The sequence below is a fragment of the Peromyscus maniculatus genome, chromosome X (genome assembly GCF_049852395.1).
Source record: "Peromyscus maniculatus bairdii isolate BWxNUB_F1_BW_parent chromosome X, HU_Pman_BW_mat_3.1, whole genome shotgun sequence".
Taxonomy (NCBI): domain Eukaryota; kingdom Metazoa; phylum Chordata; class Mammalia; order Rodentia; family Cricetidae; genus Peromyscus; species Peromyscus maniculatus.
Genome location: NC_134875.1, coordinates 126,225,484 through 126,245,483, shown reverse-complemented (window position 1 = coordinate 126,245,483; position 20,000 = coordinate 126,225,484). Strand labels below are relative to the sequence as shown.

Genomic DNA, 20,000 nt, shown 5'->3' with positions numbered 1-20,000 from the left:
GAGCCAGGCCAGGTGTAACCCAGCAGGGATGTTGCCACAGAAATGCTTCATTTTATTTTTTTATTATTATAGATGCACAATTTGTTTCATGTAGTCAAGCTATTATGAACTCAAGAAATACATCCTAGGAATTTGAATATTAGCTATTAATTTTATCCATACTATTAAATTTCAAAATATCTATGATTCTTTATATTTTCTTTATATTGACCTTACATTTTTGTTATTTCAGTTGTCTGGAGACAGTGACAATTAATATTCCTTCTTCATATCTGGTGTGTTCTCTTTCTTTCATGATGTTCATATCTTACCTCTCCTGACATTTTGAAAATCCTGGTCTTGGAGTATATTGAGAGAGAATATCTCACCTATAGGATTTACCTTTTAAAAGGGTGATTGGAAAGTTCCCCTTGTCTTCCAGTAGTTTAGAAAAAAATTGTTGAAAGCTTTTAAACTTAAGACTTAGTGTTGGATTTGGCCTATAGCAAGATACTAAGAGAAGAAATTAATTTTTCACTAAAGGATTGACATAGTATTGATATGTCTTAGAAGCCATATAGGCTTATTTTTTGAATTGGCTGTAACAAATAGAGTGAGAAAGGCCTGTTCTGTATTTTTAAACTTTTCTTTAATGAACTTCATACTCAGGTGTATCTGTTATTGGTAGCAATACCACTAAGTCCAGGATGAGGTCTACAAATAAAGATGTGTTCATTACCAGATAGTAAGCCTTATGAGATGAATCTTAATACTTAATACTTGTTTCTTTTGTGTGTTTAAGCATATATTAAAAACCATTAGAGCAGTATTCTGGTAAAAGTTTTAGTAATTTTTTTTTCTACTTTTAGTTACATTGTGTATTTCTTCCTTCAGAACAACTGTTGGTTCTTCTATTATATTTTAAGACTTTCCTTGACTTTTTATGGCCAGCAGGAATTCGAATTTTGATTGTGGAAATCGGAAGCTACTTCATTTCTTATGAAATAAACCTTCCTTAACTGTCACTCACAGTGGAACTTTGTTTTCAATTGGATAGAACACCGCTGTTACTTTTGACATGATGTTATTCCTGGCTGCTTTCTATACATTTTTCCTCACTTGTGAAGGAGATATCTTTTCTTTATTCATTCCTTTTCCTACTACTTGTTAACTTGTTAACTATACCTGGTGATAGCTCAATTGATGTATGTAGCCATTTACTAATGGTTGCATTTCTCTACTTTACCTGTTGAGTTTTGTTTTTATATTTGACATTTACTTCTCTGAGTTGGATTATGTATAGAAAGTAGTAAAATGTCTGAAATACTTTAGTATCTATGAAATACATATTTGAAAAAGTCCTAACTGATTATATATGTGGCAGTAAATATGCTCTATACAGGGAGGCTAGGGTAATTACAGATTTCTTACATCACAAATTTCTTTCCCAGAAGTTTTAAGAGCACAGCTCTTTTGGATTTAAATAGTGACTATTAGTATTTATGCATAATGGCTTAAGTTTGTAGTTAAATTTGGGGTTAAACCGCAACTTTATTAATCAATCAGTATATCTAATTTCACTTTAAAGAAGGTTATGCTCCAAAATATCATTTTACAGTATGAATCATGTGCATATCATCTTTATTTTGAATAGCTACAAGTTACTTACTCAGTGGAAAGAACTTGAAAATTAGGTTGCCCTCATTCTGGTCATTTGTCTGTGCATATTGGACACATACTGGGTCTAGTTTATTATTATAATTAAATTTTTAAAATTTTCTTTTTTATATTTTGAGGCATGGTTTGTCTGTGTAGCCCTAGCTATCCTGGAACTCATTTTGTAGACCAGGCTGGCCTCCAACTCAGTTGCCTGCCTCTGCCTTCCAAGTGCCGGGATTAGAGGTGTGCACTACACTGCTCGGCTATTAAAATTTTTAGTGAGTCACTTCTGCATTTGCAAAATACTAGTAACAGTGAGGATTTGGGAGATGAAATGGTATGGTTACATGGGAAAAACCTGAGTAAGAGCAGAAGGACAAATGAATTCTTAGAGACGAAGGGATGGGTAGATAGGGTTAAAAATTCTGGCTACAAAGCCGGGCGGTGGTGGCGCACGCCTTTAATTTCAGCACTCGGGAGGCAGAGGCAGGCAGATCTCTGTGAGTTCGAGGCCAGCCTGGGCTACCAAGTGAGTCCTAGGAAAAGGCGCAAAACTGCACAGAGAAACCCTGTCTCGAAAAATAAAAAATAAAAATAAAATAAAAAAATTCTGGCTACAGAATTTTAAGGGGATTACTAACTACTGAGTTGATATGGGAAGAGATTCCTTATTAATTGCTTTAATTACTGTATTAGTTACTTACCTTGAAGTCATGATCAAGTATTTGACAAATAGCAATTCAAGGGAAGAAAGGCTTAGTTTGGTTTACAGTTTGAGTTGATGCAGTCTTCATGGCATAGAAGACATGGGGACAGAAACCTGAGGTGGCAGAGAGTGGACAGTATGAATAAACTACCTCAAGAAAGATTTCACAGCTTTCCCAAATAGTGCCACCTCCTGAGGGCCAAATATTCAAACACATGAACCCATCGGGGACATTTAATATCCAAACTACTACAGTTAGTTTGTTGATTAAAATAAGTGATGAAGGTAATACCACAGCTAAGCAGTGGTGGCACATGTCTTAAATCACAGCACAAAGAAACCCAGTCTCGACAAACAAACAACAGCAACAAAAAGACTAGAAAAGAAAGAAAGAAAGTAACAGCAGGTTTTGAATTTGGGAGGTGAAAATTGATTTAAGAGTATACTGAGTTGGGAGTTAACCAAGGGATTTCAGCTGGTGTAGGCCCAGAGCCAGGAAGAATAGCTAGAAATAAGATTTGAGTATCAGTAGTATAATGTGTTTTGTCTTTCTTTTTTGTTAGAGAAACTTTTAAGAGATCGGACTGGTATAATTTCAAAGAAGAACCCCCTTTTCAGTGAACATAGTCAGGATCTGGTAGCTATTAGTAAGCCATTAATGTGAAATAGTCTCTCCTAGGAGCAGTCACAATAGCAGCTTTGTATTGAAAAAGACTCAGATGAGCTAAGTTTGAGGGCTTTGAGAAGACATTAATTAAGTCAGTTTAGTCAAGAATGTCTCATGTGCCCTTCCAGAACCAAATACTTTCATCCTAAATTTATTTGTTTTAGATCTTTTTTTTTTAATTTTAAATTATACTTTTAGAATGACTATAACAACGAAAAGAAAAAAAAAATTCCTTTGATTTGCAACACTATCTGGCATACCTTTCCTTCTCTTGGGTAATACATAAAGCCCTGTTTTTAAGGTCCTACAAATAATATAACTTCTTCAGCCTGAAGTATTTCTTTTCTTATTTTAATTGTCTGGGGAGGGAGAGTTGCCAGGCCCTGTTAGGTCTGTTCTCTGTATTCCCTTAAGAAGTTGAAATTGAAACAAAACAAAAACCTTGTTGCACACTAACTTTAGTGAGCATTGTAGTTAGTACTGTAGCCATACGAGAATCCCTGGTATAGAGTAAAAGCTGATAATAGCCTTTTGCTAACCTGCAACCCACTCCAGGGTTACTCTCTGTAGACTTGGCTGTCCTGGAACTCACACAGATCCACCTGCCTCAGCCTCCCAAGTGCTGGGATTAAAGGTGTGCACCACCTTTCCCAGCACTAGCATGTAACTATTAAAAGACTATATCTGTCTTCATTGAATGCAGATACCAGTTTTGGCTATTTAACACTGCTGGTGGTATATTGGAACCGTTGGCAGATTGTTTTCTGGTTTGAATAGCGGTACCTCCAACTCTTGTTTAATCAAAACATTCTGGATTGGGCTTAGAATCCAAATATTGTTCTAAATAATTTTCAAGTAAATAGGAAAAATTCATCCCTTTTCCACAGGATTGTAAATAGACAAATTCTAAAGCTAGGAATGAAGCACTTTAAAGAGAAATTTTAAAAGTTCATTTTATGTCATGGGAATATAGATTTCAGCTTTTAATTAGAAATCAAGTTCCATAGGCCATGTGGAGCAAATGACATATTTGTAACATAATTTGTGAAATACTGAGTAAGTCAAAGCCTTTTAAAACCAAAGTTAATGTTGGTTATAAAGATATTAAGGGACTGGAGAGATGCCTCAGCAGTTAAGAGCACTGCTTGCTCTTCCATTGGACTTAGGTTCAATTCCTAGCATTCACGTTAGGTTCAATTCCTAGCATTCACGTCATAGCTCACAACTGTCTATAATTTCAGTAGTGTCCCCCCTCACCCCCGCCTACCCAAGGATTCGATGCCCTCATTTGACCTCTGTAGGCACTAGTTCCAGATACTCATAAATGCCAACAGAATTTGCAATGCTTCAAACTGCATAAAATTGTGTGAAAAGAAAATCACTGTAATATTAAAGGCATATCTTAGGCAAGCCTTTTTGCTTAGAAACCATTTTTTTTGTTGTTGTTGTTGACAACATTCGGTCTTTGTGTTTGTATATAGTTCTTTTGACTGAAGAAACCTCTTCTAATAATTGCTGTTCTATACAACTGAAGTCAGGTTTAGCAGTATAGTATTTTGGTGTGAGGTACAGATGTTTCCCAGTTGTGTTTGTGGTTCATATGTTAATAGGTATATGTGTGTGTGTCCTATATGTACATATATATTATATATTATGTTCAGATATTGGACTTAAAGCTATAAAATCATGTTATCCCTACACTCAAACTCCTCATATTCCTTTAGTATACCAAAAGATATGTCAGTGTTTTCCTTTATGTAGGATGATTTTGTATGCCTTTTAAAAATGTTATCTATATTTTTATTTTATGTATATGAGTGTTTTGCCTGCAAGTATGTATGTATGTATATTACATGTGTGCAGTGCCTGAGAAGGCCAGCAGATAGCCATTGGATGCCCTGAAACTGGAATCACAGATGCGTGTGAGCCACAATGTATAGTAGGTACTAGCAACTGAATCTAGGTCCTCTTCAACAACAGCAAGTACTCTTTAAGTGCTAAAACATCTCTTTAGCCCCTTATTAATAAATTCATTATAAACAGTAATTATTTTGTAAGATGTTTTGAATATATTTTTTGATCAGTAATTTTCCTCCATCTTTTCTCTTTGGAAATGTTTGTAGGTTTGAACCAGGGATTTGATGACTGCATTTAATACTTTTGATAATTATATAAATATGTGACCAAAATTATTCATGCCAGATATCTATGTAGGATCTTGAATGCTGATAGATGATCTTCCTTTCAGCATTTTGGTGAAATCAGTAAAACTCTGATCTTTTCGAGGCTGTTTCCTTTTAGTTCAGTTGTTGCCTTTGCTGCCTCAGTTAGGAAAGGGCTGTCTTCTGTCAAATATGAATTTCTATTTACAGGCTAGATGAGACTTAGAAATAGAGTACAGACTGAAAGTATGATTGTTCTGCTTCTCTTTCTGTCTAGAAGAAAGCCTGCTTTACTCTCATGCTACTCATGTATCTTAAAATAGGCTGTTTTCTATTGCTGTGCTGGCATACAAAAGGGATGTTTGAAGACATAAAATCTGTTTAGTAGACCAAAGGAAAGGGCAAGCAATCTTTGAAGTATCAAATGGTGAGCTTTTTTTTTTTTTTTTAAATTCAGTCAAGTGTGGTATATAATTTTTCATCTTTGTTTTTGTTGACCACTGTGCTTATAGTGTGTATATGTTATAGGGCAACAGAGGCTTTCAATAAATATTTATTAAGTAGATTACACATTTAAGATTTAGTGTTTATAGTTTTATTTTAGTTTAGCCATTCAGAAGTTACTATAAGCCTTAAGTTTCAAGAAAGCTACAAAGGCAGAGGCTAGCTTGATTTTGCACATATGTAACAGACCTTTGTATTGCACACATAAAGCTACTCTTTTCTTATCAAATGGTACTCTTCTAACTTTCCTTTCCATATAATATTAGGTAACTGACAGGTTATTCTTATTACTTGACCGTTCAAACTCATCAAGTGCAGTTTTGTTGCTTTCATGTTGAAATACTTAATACTTGGCAGTAGTATTTCTCTTGATGAAAGTTAGTTCTCTTAGAGCTTACATCTAGAAATTGCCACCATGAATATCTATTATTTTTTAGATGGTTCAATTAACAAAAAGAAGTAAGTTTATTAAAATTGATTTAAAAAATGGTTTGTACTATGATTGTTTATTACTTTCAGAAGTTTTGTGGCAGCCTGGAAAATTAGAATATATATATATTTGTGCGATATTTTTTCAGAGTATTAAAGAAATTTCATTATCTTGTTTATTAAACTTAAAATTTATACCAACTCTATAGTGCTTGCTTTCCTTTTTAAAATTGTTTGTATGCTCAATTTAATGTTGCTAAACTAGGCATGTCACCAAGTGTTCTTGCATTTTAAAAAATTTGTGTTAAATACTGATGTTAACATGTATTTTTTATGTATGCTTGTAGTAAGTTTAATATTAAGCAAATTATGAGAAATTAAGCAAATTATGTATATGCATTCTAAAAGGAAAACTATATCTTATAGATAAGTACAGGCAATTATAAGGTACTTAAGTATAATGACTACTGAAAAATTGAAGGCAGATAGATAGTTTTACCCTTCATGACAGTTTTCATAATGAAATTTTTGCTTTCAAAAGTTTTTTCACTGAGATAAAAAGTGGCCGGACAATACTATTGGAATTTGACTTAACATTCTTAAAAATTATGGTACAGTGCTGGAGATGGAAGTCAGTGGATTGGGTGCTTGCTTGGCACTCAGGAGACCCTAGGTTTGATCCCCAGAATTTTTTCAAGAACTAAATTCATAAAAAATAATACATTGTATTTAAATTGCTTTATAACACTTCCTATTTACTTCAATATTTAAAAAGCAGCGGCAGGCGGATTTCTGTGAGTTTGAGGGCAGCCTGGTCTACAGAGTGAGATTTAGGACAGGCACCAAAACTACACAGAGAAACCCTGTCTCAAAAACTAAAAAAAAAAAAAAAAAAAAAAAAAAAACTAAAGTTTTTTCATAAATAAAAAGATACATAGGAAAACTTAATAAGATTGATTCTTCAAATTCTCTACTCTCACCTGCTTCAAGACAGTAACCCAGCAGTAAATATATCTCAGTTGTCAGCAGTGAAAGTCCAAAGTAATTGTCATTTACTTGTTAGTATATTCTATTTGTGGAATATACTAATTTAGTTTCAAATCTTTAATAAAGTTTCAAGTCTTTGTTGGAGCTGACATACCTGAAAAATATTTTAAGATCCATTCATATGACTAAATTTTTAATGCATTGACTTTCTTGCTTTCCTGTTGTTTGCAGCATTTTCAGTTAGCTTTGGTTGACTGTAATCCCTGCACTTTGTCCAATGCTGAAAGTAAGTATTAAGTACCTTTTGATATGTGTGTTCAGATCAGTTTGTTATAAATGATGATAATATTTACAATCATATTAGCAAATTCTGTGCAGTTTATTTTTTCTAGAATTATTGAGTATAACTATTGGTTGTTATGGCTACTTGTATATATGGAATTGTGAGATTAAATATTGTCACCAGTCTGTCTGAAACAGATAGGTAGTGAAGTGGGCTGATGAACAAGGTTGATTAAAAAAAAAAAGCTTATTAATGATATTGTAAATGCCTTAGATGAGTTACAAACAGTGTTTGCCAATCACTTAGTGAATATGCAAAGAATTATGTAGGAGTTCACTGTGCTATGTGGTGTTAAAATTATTGGAAATACTTTGACTTTATTGTACTTTGATACATCATACACAAAGTTTGAGGCAACATTTTTTTTCCAAGTAATTAAAGAAGAATGCTGTTGTGATGTGTGTTTTGATCCAGTGGTTTTCTTTTTTTTTGTATAGATTTCTTTCCAGGAACGGATGGGTTGATATGTTTATCAGTGTGTATGTTCTAGTGTATCTATGTAGTATATTTCAGAGCAACTAATAGATAATTGAAGAGTTTTTTTGAATTTGATGTAGATTTTTAAAAAATATTTTTGGAAAAATAAAACTTTTGAAATATAAGAGAAACTGACTAAAACTACATGAACATTTTCAAGTTACTCAGTGGATCTGTGTGTCATGAAATAACTGTTTTGCTATAAATTGTTTGGGTTCTCTTTTCCTTTATCTTGTCCCATTTCCTCTTCTTCCTTCCTATTCCTTTTAAGGGAGAAGTGGAAAGAGAACAGTTGAAAACCGTTGTTCTATTAGCCTGAAGGCGCAGAGAGAGGAAAGAGCTGAGCTGAGGGTTACAGATTCAGCACTCAGGTCCTTGATCATTCTGTCCTCCTACTTAGACAACAGTATAGAAATATGTTAGTGACAAGTAGTGCCTATGGAAAATTTTAGATTAGTGAGAAGTTGCAGAATTTTTAATATAACATAGATTAATAGCTTGGGCAAGCTGCAGTTGTAGTTTGTAACACAAATTGCTAAACGATCTTATTAATAGAAAACTCGGTGCCAGATATTGTGGTGAAAGCTGAAAGACCAGAGAAGTAGAACAGCCAGCCATTAGTTCTTACCTCAAGGAAATCCTCAGCCTAAAAAGAGCAAGTTTCTGTTTCCTCATGCTTTATATACCTTTCTGTGTCCTGCCATATTACTTCTGGGATTAAAGGCATGTGTCACTACTACCTAGTTCTGTTTCTCACATGTAGCCCAGTGTGACCTTGAATTCACAGAGATCCAGATGGATCTCTGCCTCCGAGTGTGTATGCTACCACTGCCTGACCTCTGTGTCTAATTTAGTGGCTGACTCTGTCTGTTGATCCCTAGGTCAGGTTTATTGGGGTATATAATATATCACCACAGTAGCTCTGTGGTGGAGCACTGCCCATCCTCATCACCCCTCCCCCTCAAAAAAGTCTAAAATTATAAATAAGTAAAGTGAGCTTTGAAAATGATTTCTAGGAATGTAAGTTGCAGTTTATAATTTGAAAAACAGGATCATGGTGAGGTGAGACTTTTCATTATACAATTTCCTTGGGATAAGATAGTATCTTTCTGTTATTAATTTTGTTTATTCTCAAAATATTAGTTTCTGAATAAACTTAGTTTCATGACCTTTTATGGCAATATTATTATTATTTTTTTTTTTAAATTCACCTCAGTTGCGATTTGGTGAAACTTTTTTTGTTTTTGAAGTTATGCTCTATTTCAAAGAGGACTTTAAAGAATTTAAATGTATGTAAAGGACAACATTGGACTTAATAATTCATGGGATCATGAGATCCTTTTCATAAGGGCGTAAGACAGGCTAGAGGAAGTTTAGAATGGTAGTGGAACACCAACTAGCTGTTGATGTTTTGTTTTGATTTTCTAATTACCATCTTTTATTAGACAACAAAAAATGTTAGTGGCAAAAAGTATTTTAGAACACTGGTGTAAAAGTGTATAGATTTTTCCATCTCTTCTTGTAATAGTCTTCCTCTCACATAATGAGGACATATATGACTGGAACTCTCTATAAGAGCCGCACTATAGTAGGTAGTGAATAGACAAAAGCCCTTGCATATCTTCTGTATAACTTATACTTTTATTACTTTTGTGTTTTTCATTTTCTAAAGATATTTTAATTTTCACTTATCTGTTTTATATAATATTATAATACTTTTCATCCAGAATGTTATTTTAAATTTCATTATATGGTTATGTGTTTCCTTACCTTGCTTGTGTGACATTATTCACCTAGTTTTGAGGTAGAGAGGATAGGCATCAAGAATCATGCACAGAAATGAATAAAAAGGCAGCCTTTCAGACCTTGCCCATAGTGTCAGAGTCATAATTTCAGAAATCTACATTGATGACAAGCCTTTCCGAAAACTTGATGATAGCTTTGGACCTTGCTTTTACAAATCTATATAAACTATGTACATTGTAATTTTGAGAGGCTCTCAAGAGTCCTTGAAGTCCAGACACACACACACACACACACACACACACACACACACACACACACACACACACACACACATACACACACACACGTGTGATGGGGAGTGGGGGAGAAAAGAGGTACCAGTTTTTACTCTTGGTTTGTTTTTCTACACAGGTGATATGCTATGAGGAAGTGGGGGAAATAAAAACCAAAATATTCTTTTATTTTCAATACTTATGTGTTAATTCCAGGACTGTTTACTATTTGCCTTCCAAGTGATTTGTCTTGTTTGTTTGCTTGTCTATTTAATGATGAAATCCAACTCTGAAGCACTTAAAAAAAAAATCAACCACTCATGCCGTCTGTGTTACTACCATGGTCTATAACTTCCTAATAAGTGTTGTTTTTGTGTAATGTAACATGGACAATCTGATGGCTTTTTTTGTTTTAATGTGTTTTCTTATTAAATATTGACTTTATTATACATTTGGTTTGTAACTCAATTTTAAGTACTGTGTTTTGAAATGTAAAAGTTTAAAAATGTTGCCATTTTGAACTTTTAAGTATATACTCATTTGCTATAGCTATTAACACTACTAATAACTAACACATTTTATTTTACACTGACCAATAATGGCTACATATAGTTTGTTTGTTCTTCAGTATGATTGTGTATTTTTTATTAAAAGCACGTAAAAGTTATATTCCTGTTACTTAAATCTATGTAATGTAAGCCATGTTTGCTTATTTTCTGTTTTGTTATCCTTGCCTAATTTGCCCCTAACTTTGCTGTATTGTTACATACTGTTTTTTGTTTTCTGTCATCCTTTGCAGTTCAGTTTCACATTGCCCACTTATATGAAACTCAGGTAAGTGCTTTAATTTGCCCATGTTCAAACAGAAATACACAGTTACCACTTACATTACTAGTGAAAGTATATTTTGATAATTTAATGCAATTCTGAGCATATGTTATGCATTTATACTCAAGCTTACTTAAAGTATTGCTTCATCAGTTGCTAAACTTTATTTGGTTGTTCAAATGATTATATTTAATATTTCTCTTGTAGTGAAAAATGCTTCATTCTGTTATAGATGCTTATTATAATATGTTGTTTTTAAATTATTTTCTTTATCAATCGCTCTGTGTGTGTAGGTAGTCAGTTCTCTCTTCCCCTTTATGGGTTTGTATGGATGAAACTCATGTCACTAGGCTTGTGAAGCATGTGCTTTTATCCACACTGAGCCATATCACCACCCCCTTTTTGTTAGTTCTCGTTTATAGTTTCTCTAATGATTGTGCTACATAGTTAAGTTTGGGAACCACGGACATAAATGATCTCAGACTATCTATTTGATTACACCTCACAGTAATATAAATATGAGGATGTAGCAAGAACCATGTATGTTCTAGGTACAATGCTTTATTTTATACTTGGGTTACTATGTGAAAATAAGAAATTGTGTGTCTCAAACAGTATTTTGTTTCATCTCCAACTGTTAAAGATTTGTATTTAAGGCCAGGCGGTGGTGGCTCACACCTTTAATCTCAGCACTCGAGAGGCAGAGCAGGTGGATCTCTGTGAGTTTGAGGCCAGCCTGGTCTACAGAGTAAGCTCCAGAGCTTACACAGGGAAACCTTGTTTGAAAAAACCAGACCCAACCCCTTCCCCTTTAAAAAAGGGGGAGGGGGAGCTTTTTTTTTTTTTTTTTAAAGCTACCTAATTTTTATTTAGTTGTTTTCTTTAATTTCTTATATGTTGGATTTTTTTGTCTAGTGCTCATGTTTTTGTCTTTGCCGTCTTTGTGTGTGTGTCTGTGTCTGTGTGTCTCTGTATGCACGTGCGTGTCTGCCTGCCTGCATGGCTTATGAACACATGTGTACAGGTACCCTTGGACTTACAGGCAGTTGTGATCTACCTGATATAGATTCTGTGAATGGAACCCCAGTCTCTTCAAGAGCAATAAGCACTCAACCATCTCTACCTTTTTTTAATTTAAATTTTTATTGTTTTGAGAAATGATATCACAATTCAGTCTAGGTTAGCCTCCTCAGGCTGGGATTATAGTTGTTTTGTTTTCATCAAGTCTCTATTCTTATTTGTGATTTGTGCTGTTTTGGTCATGTTCAGTGAACTCACTTTAATGCAGTTTTCATTGTTTTGCATGTGATATGAGGCAAAAAGCCAACTTTGTGTTTCTTGTTAAAATACAAATATATTTTGAGCATGTTATTGTTTTGTATTTCTAGTTTTCGGTGTGTAGTAACATTGAGATGGTTCACAATAAGGTATAAATCTGATTATATTAATTGAAATAGTTCATTGTCTCCATTATCTTAGCATAAGCCAATCAACTGATTTAGCAAGGTCTTTGTGAGCAGTCTTCTAGTTTTCTAAGCATTCGCACATTCTTCTTCAAAATATAGCACAATGTATTTTGTTTTTCTGTCTTTAGTCTTCAAGCTACATTGTAGCCTCAGCCATTTTCATTATATGTTAGATATTCAACAAATACTTTCTGGCTGAAGGAATTAGATTGAGTAGGTTGGCCCTTAATACTTTAGTAACTGTGTACTTAACTTTTTAGATTAGACAAAATTAATGGCTTAGCAGTTTGTTGAGTTGATAAATAGTTCAGTTAATAAGTGCTGATAATCGCAATGTGCTGTTTAAAATGCTCCCTCAATTTTGAAACAGTGTATTTATATAATATAATTCCTTGGTTATTTCCAATGCTATTTATTAATTTCAGTTGATACTTAAAATGATTCTGTAGATAGAAAGATTAGATATTACCTTTTATAGTAGTTAATTTGTAGATGTCAGATCATAGGGTAAGTGATTTGCCTGTGATTCACATAGCCAGTTTTGTTTTTCTCCCTATAGTTTTTAAGATTTATATTGTTTAGCCAGTTAAATGGTAGTGTAGTAATAAGAATAAAAGCTAATACAGCCTATTGTTCTACTGAGTATAATTTAAAGGCAGTGTTTGCAAGCTTTTTGTTTTTTGGCCTTTTCCTTTTGCTTTGAAGGAGTAATTTTAAACTTTATGACTTGTGATAATAGCTTTTGGTCATATTGAAACTTTGTGGAGAGTGCTGTGGGTAAATGGTTGCATTTAGAGATTTGCCTATGGAACATGAAAATACTGTAAGCATTGTTATAATATAATAATGGGAATTGTGATATATTGAAATTATAGATGTTATAAATATTTTTGTAAGATTTTATATTCTGGAAAGTGTATGTTTATAACTTAGATTTTAATTACATTTGTACCTGTAATTTTATTATAGCATTGTTTTGCATGTGTTCTACATTATTGAGTTGCTTGGAAACATGTTGCTAAGCAGACAAATTTTACATTTGGAAGGAGAATACTCTGGTTTCATTAATGCAATTGAGTAAAATTGAGATGATTTTCATTATTAAATAAGTTGAGATGATTTTAGCTATTGGGAGTTGGCAAATACTTAAAAGGTCGTTTTTTTTTTTTTTTCTTTTTCGAGACAGGGTTTCTCTGTGTAGCTTTGCGCCTTTCCTGGGACTCACTTGGTAGCCCAGGCTGGCCTCGAACTCACAGAGATCCGCCTGCCTCTGCCTCCCGAGTGCTGGGATTAAAGGCGTGCGCCACCACCGCCCGGCAAAAGGTCATATTTTAATGATACTTTGTTATAGTGGGTGTTATTACTAGCATTAGGTACAATGGAACATGTCTATTTGAACCTGTCTAATGTTAAAAAGAAACATTCAGCAATAGAATCAGCACTTTTTACTTTCAGCTAGTTTTTTAAAATGTGCCAAAGCATAGTAAACATTATATAATTCTTAATATGTGAAAGATTATTTTTGTTTTACTTTTCTCTAAATTTTATTTCTGCTTTTTAGAGGAAGTATCATTCTGCAAAAGATGCTTATGAGCAACTTTTGCAGACAGAAAACATTTCTGCACAAGTAAAAGCAACTGTCTTACAACAATTAGGTATGTAATTATATGTTTTATATTTTTCTCTGTATATTTTTCACAGTTGGTAAAAATCTGACCCCTCTGCAAAGCATTTCCCATCTTACAGTCGAACTATATAGTATAATTCTTGGATATAATATAGATGCCCTTTTTGTGCGTGTTGGGTTTTGTTTTTCAAGACAGGGTTTCTTTGTGGAACAGTTCTAGCTGTTGGAACCCAATCTGTAGACCAGGCTGGCCTTGAACTCAGAGATCCGCCTGGCTCTGCCTCCTGAGTGCTGGGATTAAAGACGTGCGCCATGACTGCTTGGCTAGATGGTTCTTTTAAATTCTGAAAATTCTTTCTGTTATTTAACCATTGGGTGAAAAGGTGTGAGTACTTCCTTTGTGCCACGTTACATTAATGCTTAATACTCGGTGAAATTAAGTGATTTGCCTACAATCATTCAGTGGTTGATGAGTTTCCTTTTATAGCTTCATCTGTATTAATCACTAAAATATTTTATCTAAAATTACACAAACTCTAGCACACTAGTTTTTATGAGCACAGTCTTATTTTAATGTTAAATGTGAAGAAATAAAACCATTTAGGTCTTTGTGTCACTGTCTCTAAGAAGAGAACAAAAAAGCCCTATCCACTTAATTTTGTTGCCTAATTATTGAGTTATTTCTTTTCTGTCTTTTGTATTGGAGTTATACTTTCAGTTTTGTTTGGGATTTGGGAGAATCATTTGCTTTTTTTGTTTTGTTTTGCTTTTTTTGAGACAGGGTTTCTCTGTATAGCCTTGACTGTCCTGGAATCAATTGTTAATTTTTAACTAACACTGTGTGTGTGTGTGTGTGTGTGTGTGTGTGTGTGTGTGTGTGTGTGTGTGTGTGTGTGTGTGTGTGTGTAGCTGGAATCTTAGGTCTTATTAATAAAATCAAACCTGAGGCCAGTTATTGGGGTGAATGCTGCCATCACTCCCTGGATTATAGGCTCACTTCTTGGGATTAAAGGCGTGAGTCACCATGCCTGGCTGTTTCCAATGTGACCTTGAACTCACAGAGATCCAGAGGGATCTCTGCCTCTGGAATGCTAGGATTAAAGGCGTGTGCTACCACTGCCTAACCTCTATGTTTAGTATTGTGGCTGTCCTGTTCTCTGACCCCAGATAAGTTTATTAGCATGCACAATATTTTGGGGAACACAATACCACCGTGTGTGTGTGTGTGTGTGTGTGTGTGTGTGTGTGTAGGTGTAGTAATATTTTTGCAATTCTGAAGTCAGTTGAACAGATTTACTGTGATAATGAACACATTGCCTGCTGTATTACTTTTGTATTGCTGTGATAAAATACCATGAGCAAGGCAACTTGTAGAAAGAAGGGCTTATTTTGGTCCTACTGATCCAGAAGGATAAGAATCTTATCAAGTCATGGCAGGGAATCTTGGCAGGAACAGCTGGAAGCACACATCTCCAACCATAAACAGGAACTGGAAAAGAGCGGGGGGGGGGGGAGGGGGGGGAGGGGGGGAATCAAAATACTTTTTAATAATTATATAATAATTATAGTTTTTGAGTAATGTGATTTTTATATTTTAAATATGTTGCTAGTAAAATAAAAATGTTTTGGATTTTTAAGTAGGAAAAAACAAGTGTGATGCCTTCAAAATTATTTACCTATCAGTTTTATTGCTATATATTATATTATTTATTATATATTATATATACATTATATTATATATTATATATATAATATGTAATGGTTTTTCAAGACAAGGTTTCTCTGTGTTGCTTTGTGCCTTTCCTGGAACTCACTTTGGAGACCAGGCTGGCCTTGAACTCACAGAGATCCGCCTGCCTCTGCCTCCGGAGTGCTGGGATTAAAGGCGTGCGCCACCACCGCCCGGCCTGCTATATATTTTTTAAACTTAAGTAGATTGGAATATTGTGATTTTATTCTGTCTAAGTCATAAATCACCTGACTTCTGACAGTAGTTTGTTAAATTTCAGAATATAAAAACAAACTCATGATTTTTGTATAATTATGTCTGCTTTATAGCAACTTGTTTTCTGCTTCTGGACCAGTTCCTTACAGAGGCCATTTCTCTAGATCCTGCTTTTTAAAATTTTTTAAATTTATTATAGGGGAGGGGCATGCACTTTCAGCCACACAGGTGCCACGGTAGTCATGTGGCTGTCAGAGGACACCTATACCTTTCAGGAGTCCATTTTCTCTTTCTTTCTTTCTTTCTTTCTTTCTTTCTTTCTTTCTTTCTTTCTTTCTTTCTTTCTTTCTTTCTTTCTTTCTTTCTTTCTTTCTTTCTTTCTTTCTTTCTTTCTTTCTCTCTCTTTCTCTCTCTCCCTTTCTCCCTTTCTCTCTCTCTCTCTCTCTCTCTCTCTCTCTCTCTCTCTCTCTTTCCCCCTCTCCCTCTCCCCTCCCTCCCTCCCTCTTTTCTTTTCTTTTCTTTTCTTTTCTTTTCTTTTCTTTTCTTTTCTTTTCTTTTCTTTTCTTTTTTTTAAACCAGGGATTGAATTTAACTGTACATTCTTACACAACAAACACTTTTCCCTGGTGAGCCATATAACAGCCTCCCCCGTCTTGTTTTACTAGTAATAGAAGGAGAGAGATAGGAAGAATGGTTTGTTTGTTTGTTTGTTTTAACTTTGACTAAAACATGGTAACTGAATTCCTTTAAGATATGTTTGGTTAAATCACAAATGTCAGGAAAAAAGGATCCTTGTTTGTTTCATATACTGTAGATTGTACAAAGAACAAAACTAATTTTATATATTGGAGTGATTTACAATTGAAATGTGATCTATTGGCAAACTTAACCAAATTGATCTTATGCATTTCAAAGATTTAGAATATAGTATTATTCCATGGTATATTTTTTGCTTGATTAACTATTTATCAAATTCTTTTTTTTCATTTTTATAATTTCTTTATTTTATGTGTATGGTGGTTTTGCTTGCATTTATGTCTGTGTACCACGGGCATGCCTGGTGCCTTCTAAGGCTAGAAGACATCATCAGGCTGAGCATATGTGCCTTTAATCCCAGCATTTGGGAGGCAAAGGCAGACAGATCTTTGAGTTCAAGGCCAGCCTATTCTAGGCCACCCAAAGCAAAACAGACCTCCGGCAGTCCCCCAAATCCCCAGCAATCCCCAGCTCCATTGGAACTGGAAGTATAGAAGCTGGGAATTGAACTTAGGTTCTCTTAACAAACAAACAAACAAACAAACAAACAAACAAACAAACAAACAAACAAACAAGCATCTAGTCCTCTTAACTGCTGAGCCATCTCCAGTCCCCTGATCATATTCTTAAAAATGTTTATTAGATATTTTGTGGTACTCCTAACATTTGAATAGAGTTTTCATAAAGTTCTGTTTTTCAAAGTTAATTATTTTATAGTTCTTTGTAGTTTTTATTTTACATCCAGTATGAATTTCTTTAGCCAGAGAGGTGGGATTATGCATGTATGTTAATCTGAACTGTCATTAGTTTTATATTCCTGGAAGTAAATACTGAACCAGTAAAATGTCTTGGAGATTATTATGTGGAATAGTATATATGATATTTCTATATTCTTTGTATCAGTATGATAAAATGACTACTAGTAGCCAATACAGCCTTGTTATTTATATTTTTGATTGATAACATGTAAATTTAGAGTGGACATGTTTGATTAATGGTAGATTATTGGAGTTACCTAGAATTGTAATCTGTTATGTATTAAGTAATTATTTTTGAACTCTTCAATTTATTTTAAAAGCTGTTCATCTCTTTGGCATTACCCTCCTATGAGAAAGACTTCTTATTACAAGGATTAGCAGTTCTAAAATATCAGAATGTGTTTTCTGATCAATAATACATTGATGGAAAAGGTTATTTTTGTTAATTTTCTGCTTTGTATTCTTAAAAATAGAACTATTATGTAATGTATATTAATGTTTTAAAGGTTGGATGCATCACACTGTGGATCTCCTGGGAGATAAAGCCACCAAGGAAAGTTATGCTATTCAATATCTCCAGAAGTCCTTGGAAGCAGATCCAAATTCTGGCCAGTCCTGGTATTTTCTTGGAAGGTGAGATTTAATCAGATAATTATATTCTGCTATTGATAGTTATAACTAAGAGATTTTAATTACAACCTCAAATGTTAGTGTACATTTATACCTTGAACAGTATATTTTCTCTTTTTAATAGATTATAATAAAGATTTCTGAAAGGTAAATTATAACAAAGCTTTTATATATAGTAGTTTTCTTTTAGCATAACCCTGCCTTCTTAAGAGGACATTTTTTATTTTAATTTTTTCATTTAACCTGAATTGTTACTGGTTTTTAAAAGGGTCCTTTCAATTATTACTTTTTTTAGTGAACTACTTTTGTGCCTTTCCTGGTGAGTTCTAGCATTTGGTTTGTAGTAGAACTCAGGTCACAATCTCACTTGAAATCTTACATTCTTTGAGAAAGTGAGTACGTTCTTGTTAGATTTGCTGGAAAGAGACATCGACTGTCGGAATTTTGTTCGGGGTTATTTGAGATGTACTCTTTATATATGTATTTGATAGATCCTAATCCATTTTGCCTTTCATAATAGCATGGAAAGATTAGTGTACTAGGCATGAAAAGACTCAAATTTAAGTAAGGGCTCAGTTAATTTTTGTGAAATGTTAGATGATACATATTAATTTTTTTTAAATTGTAGATGATACATAAACCCCTTTTGAGGTTTCCGTTTTCTTCCCCCCATCCCCCCCCCCCCCTTTTTTTTTGGTCTTTTGAGACAGGGTTTCTCTGTAGCTTTGCGCCTTTCCTGGAACTCGCTTTGGAGACAAGGCTGGCCTTGAACTCACAGAGATCTGCCTGCCTCTACCTCCTGAGTGCTGGGTTTAAAGGCGTGCACCACCACCGCCTGACTTCTCCTACCCTTCTTGTTCATTTTTTACTTTGAGATTTTCCTGTAAGGTGTTTTGATCATATTCACCCCTCCCCCAACTCTCTCAGATCAGGTGATTTCCCCCCACTCTCCCCTTTACTCAGTCATCCACTGACTCTGACCTTTTTACGCTCTTCACAGACACTCTACCTACAATGACCCCTGATTCTTGAGAGGAGGTGTAGTATAAATTTCCCATTTAGGACTAGACATGTTCAGTCTCTTATTCTCTGTATTTTGACCACTTACCACTTGTAGGTTTCTGTTAATTACCATCTACTGTAAATAGAAGTTTCTCTAATGAAGGTTGAGAGAAGCAGTAATCTGGGTATAACAATAAGTCATTATAGAGTCAGTTTAGGCGCTGGAGAGGTGGCTCAGAGGTTAAGAGCACTGATTGCTCTTCCAGCGGTCCTGAGTTCAATTCCCAGCAACCACAAGGTGGCTCACAACCATCTGTAATGAGATCTGGCGCCCTCTTCTGCTGGGCAGGGATACATGCAGACAGAACATTGTATACATAATACATAAATAAATCTTAAAAAAAAAAAAAGTCAGTTTAATACTATGTACATTTAGCAGAGTAATAATAATAGGTTCTTTCCTAGGACCCATGGCCTTGAATGGACTTAAGGCCACTCTACATGAGCATAGTCATACCCAGCTCCATTACCGCGGTTGAGTATCTGTGACTAGACAGGCCTTGTAGAGTGGGCCTTAAGTGCATTCAGAAAGTAGTTGGTTATTCTTAGTATGTTTGTACCACTGTTGTACCTCATGGTCATGTCTTGCTAGGCCAGTCATTTTTCTAGCTTACAGGGTTCACAGCTGGGTGAGGTTGATAATTACTTTTCTTCCTGGTAGCATGTATAGCACCTTCCAGCTTCGAAGTCAGTGCCAGATTGGTATCTCCCATGTTCTATGGTTTAAGTATGTGGTGTCTTTTATGAGGGGATTGTATTAAACTATTGGTTCTCGGGGGACCAGAGAAACATGTTATGGAGTGCTATTGGCACCTTATGAGTGGAGATTAGGGATTCTGCTGAAAAATAAAAAAAGAATCTTCCAAGGTACATGACAGCCAACCCTTTACAACAAATAATTAGTTGGCTGCAAATAATTGATCTCTTATACACCTTCCTGTGTCAAAGCTTCAGTTTTGTGATTTCACTTGAATTTTATAAAATAAATTTGTTTATA

At 34.4% G+C, this 20,000-nt stretch overlaps 1 protein-coding gene across 12 annotated transcripts in view; it reads left to right on the top strand.

The window, feature by feature from the left end:
* Kdm6a (lysine demethylase 6A) overlaps positions 1-20,000 on the top strand; it is a 158,136-nt gene that overhangs the window by 91,388 nt on the left and 46,748 nt on the right. For all 12 annotated transcript variants that reach the window (XM_076562900.1, XM_006997080.4, XM_006997077.4 and 9 more), the window contains 4 exons: positions 7,325-7,379; positions 10,731-10,765; positions 13,787-13,880; positions 17,818-17,944. In XM_076562900.1, the coding sequence (XP_076419015.1) occupies positions 7,325-7,379; positions 10,731-10,765; positions 13,787-13,880; positions 17,818-17,944 (311 nt within the window). The remainder of the gene's footprint in view (positions 1-7,324; positions 7,380-10,730; positions 10,766-13,786; positions 13,881-17,817; positions 17,945-20,000) is intronic.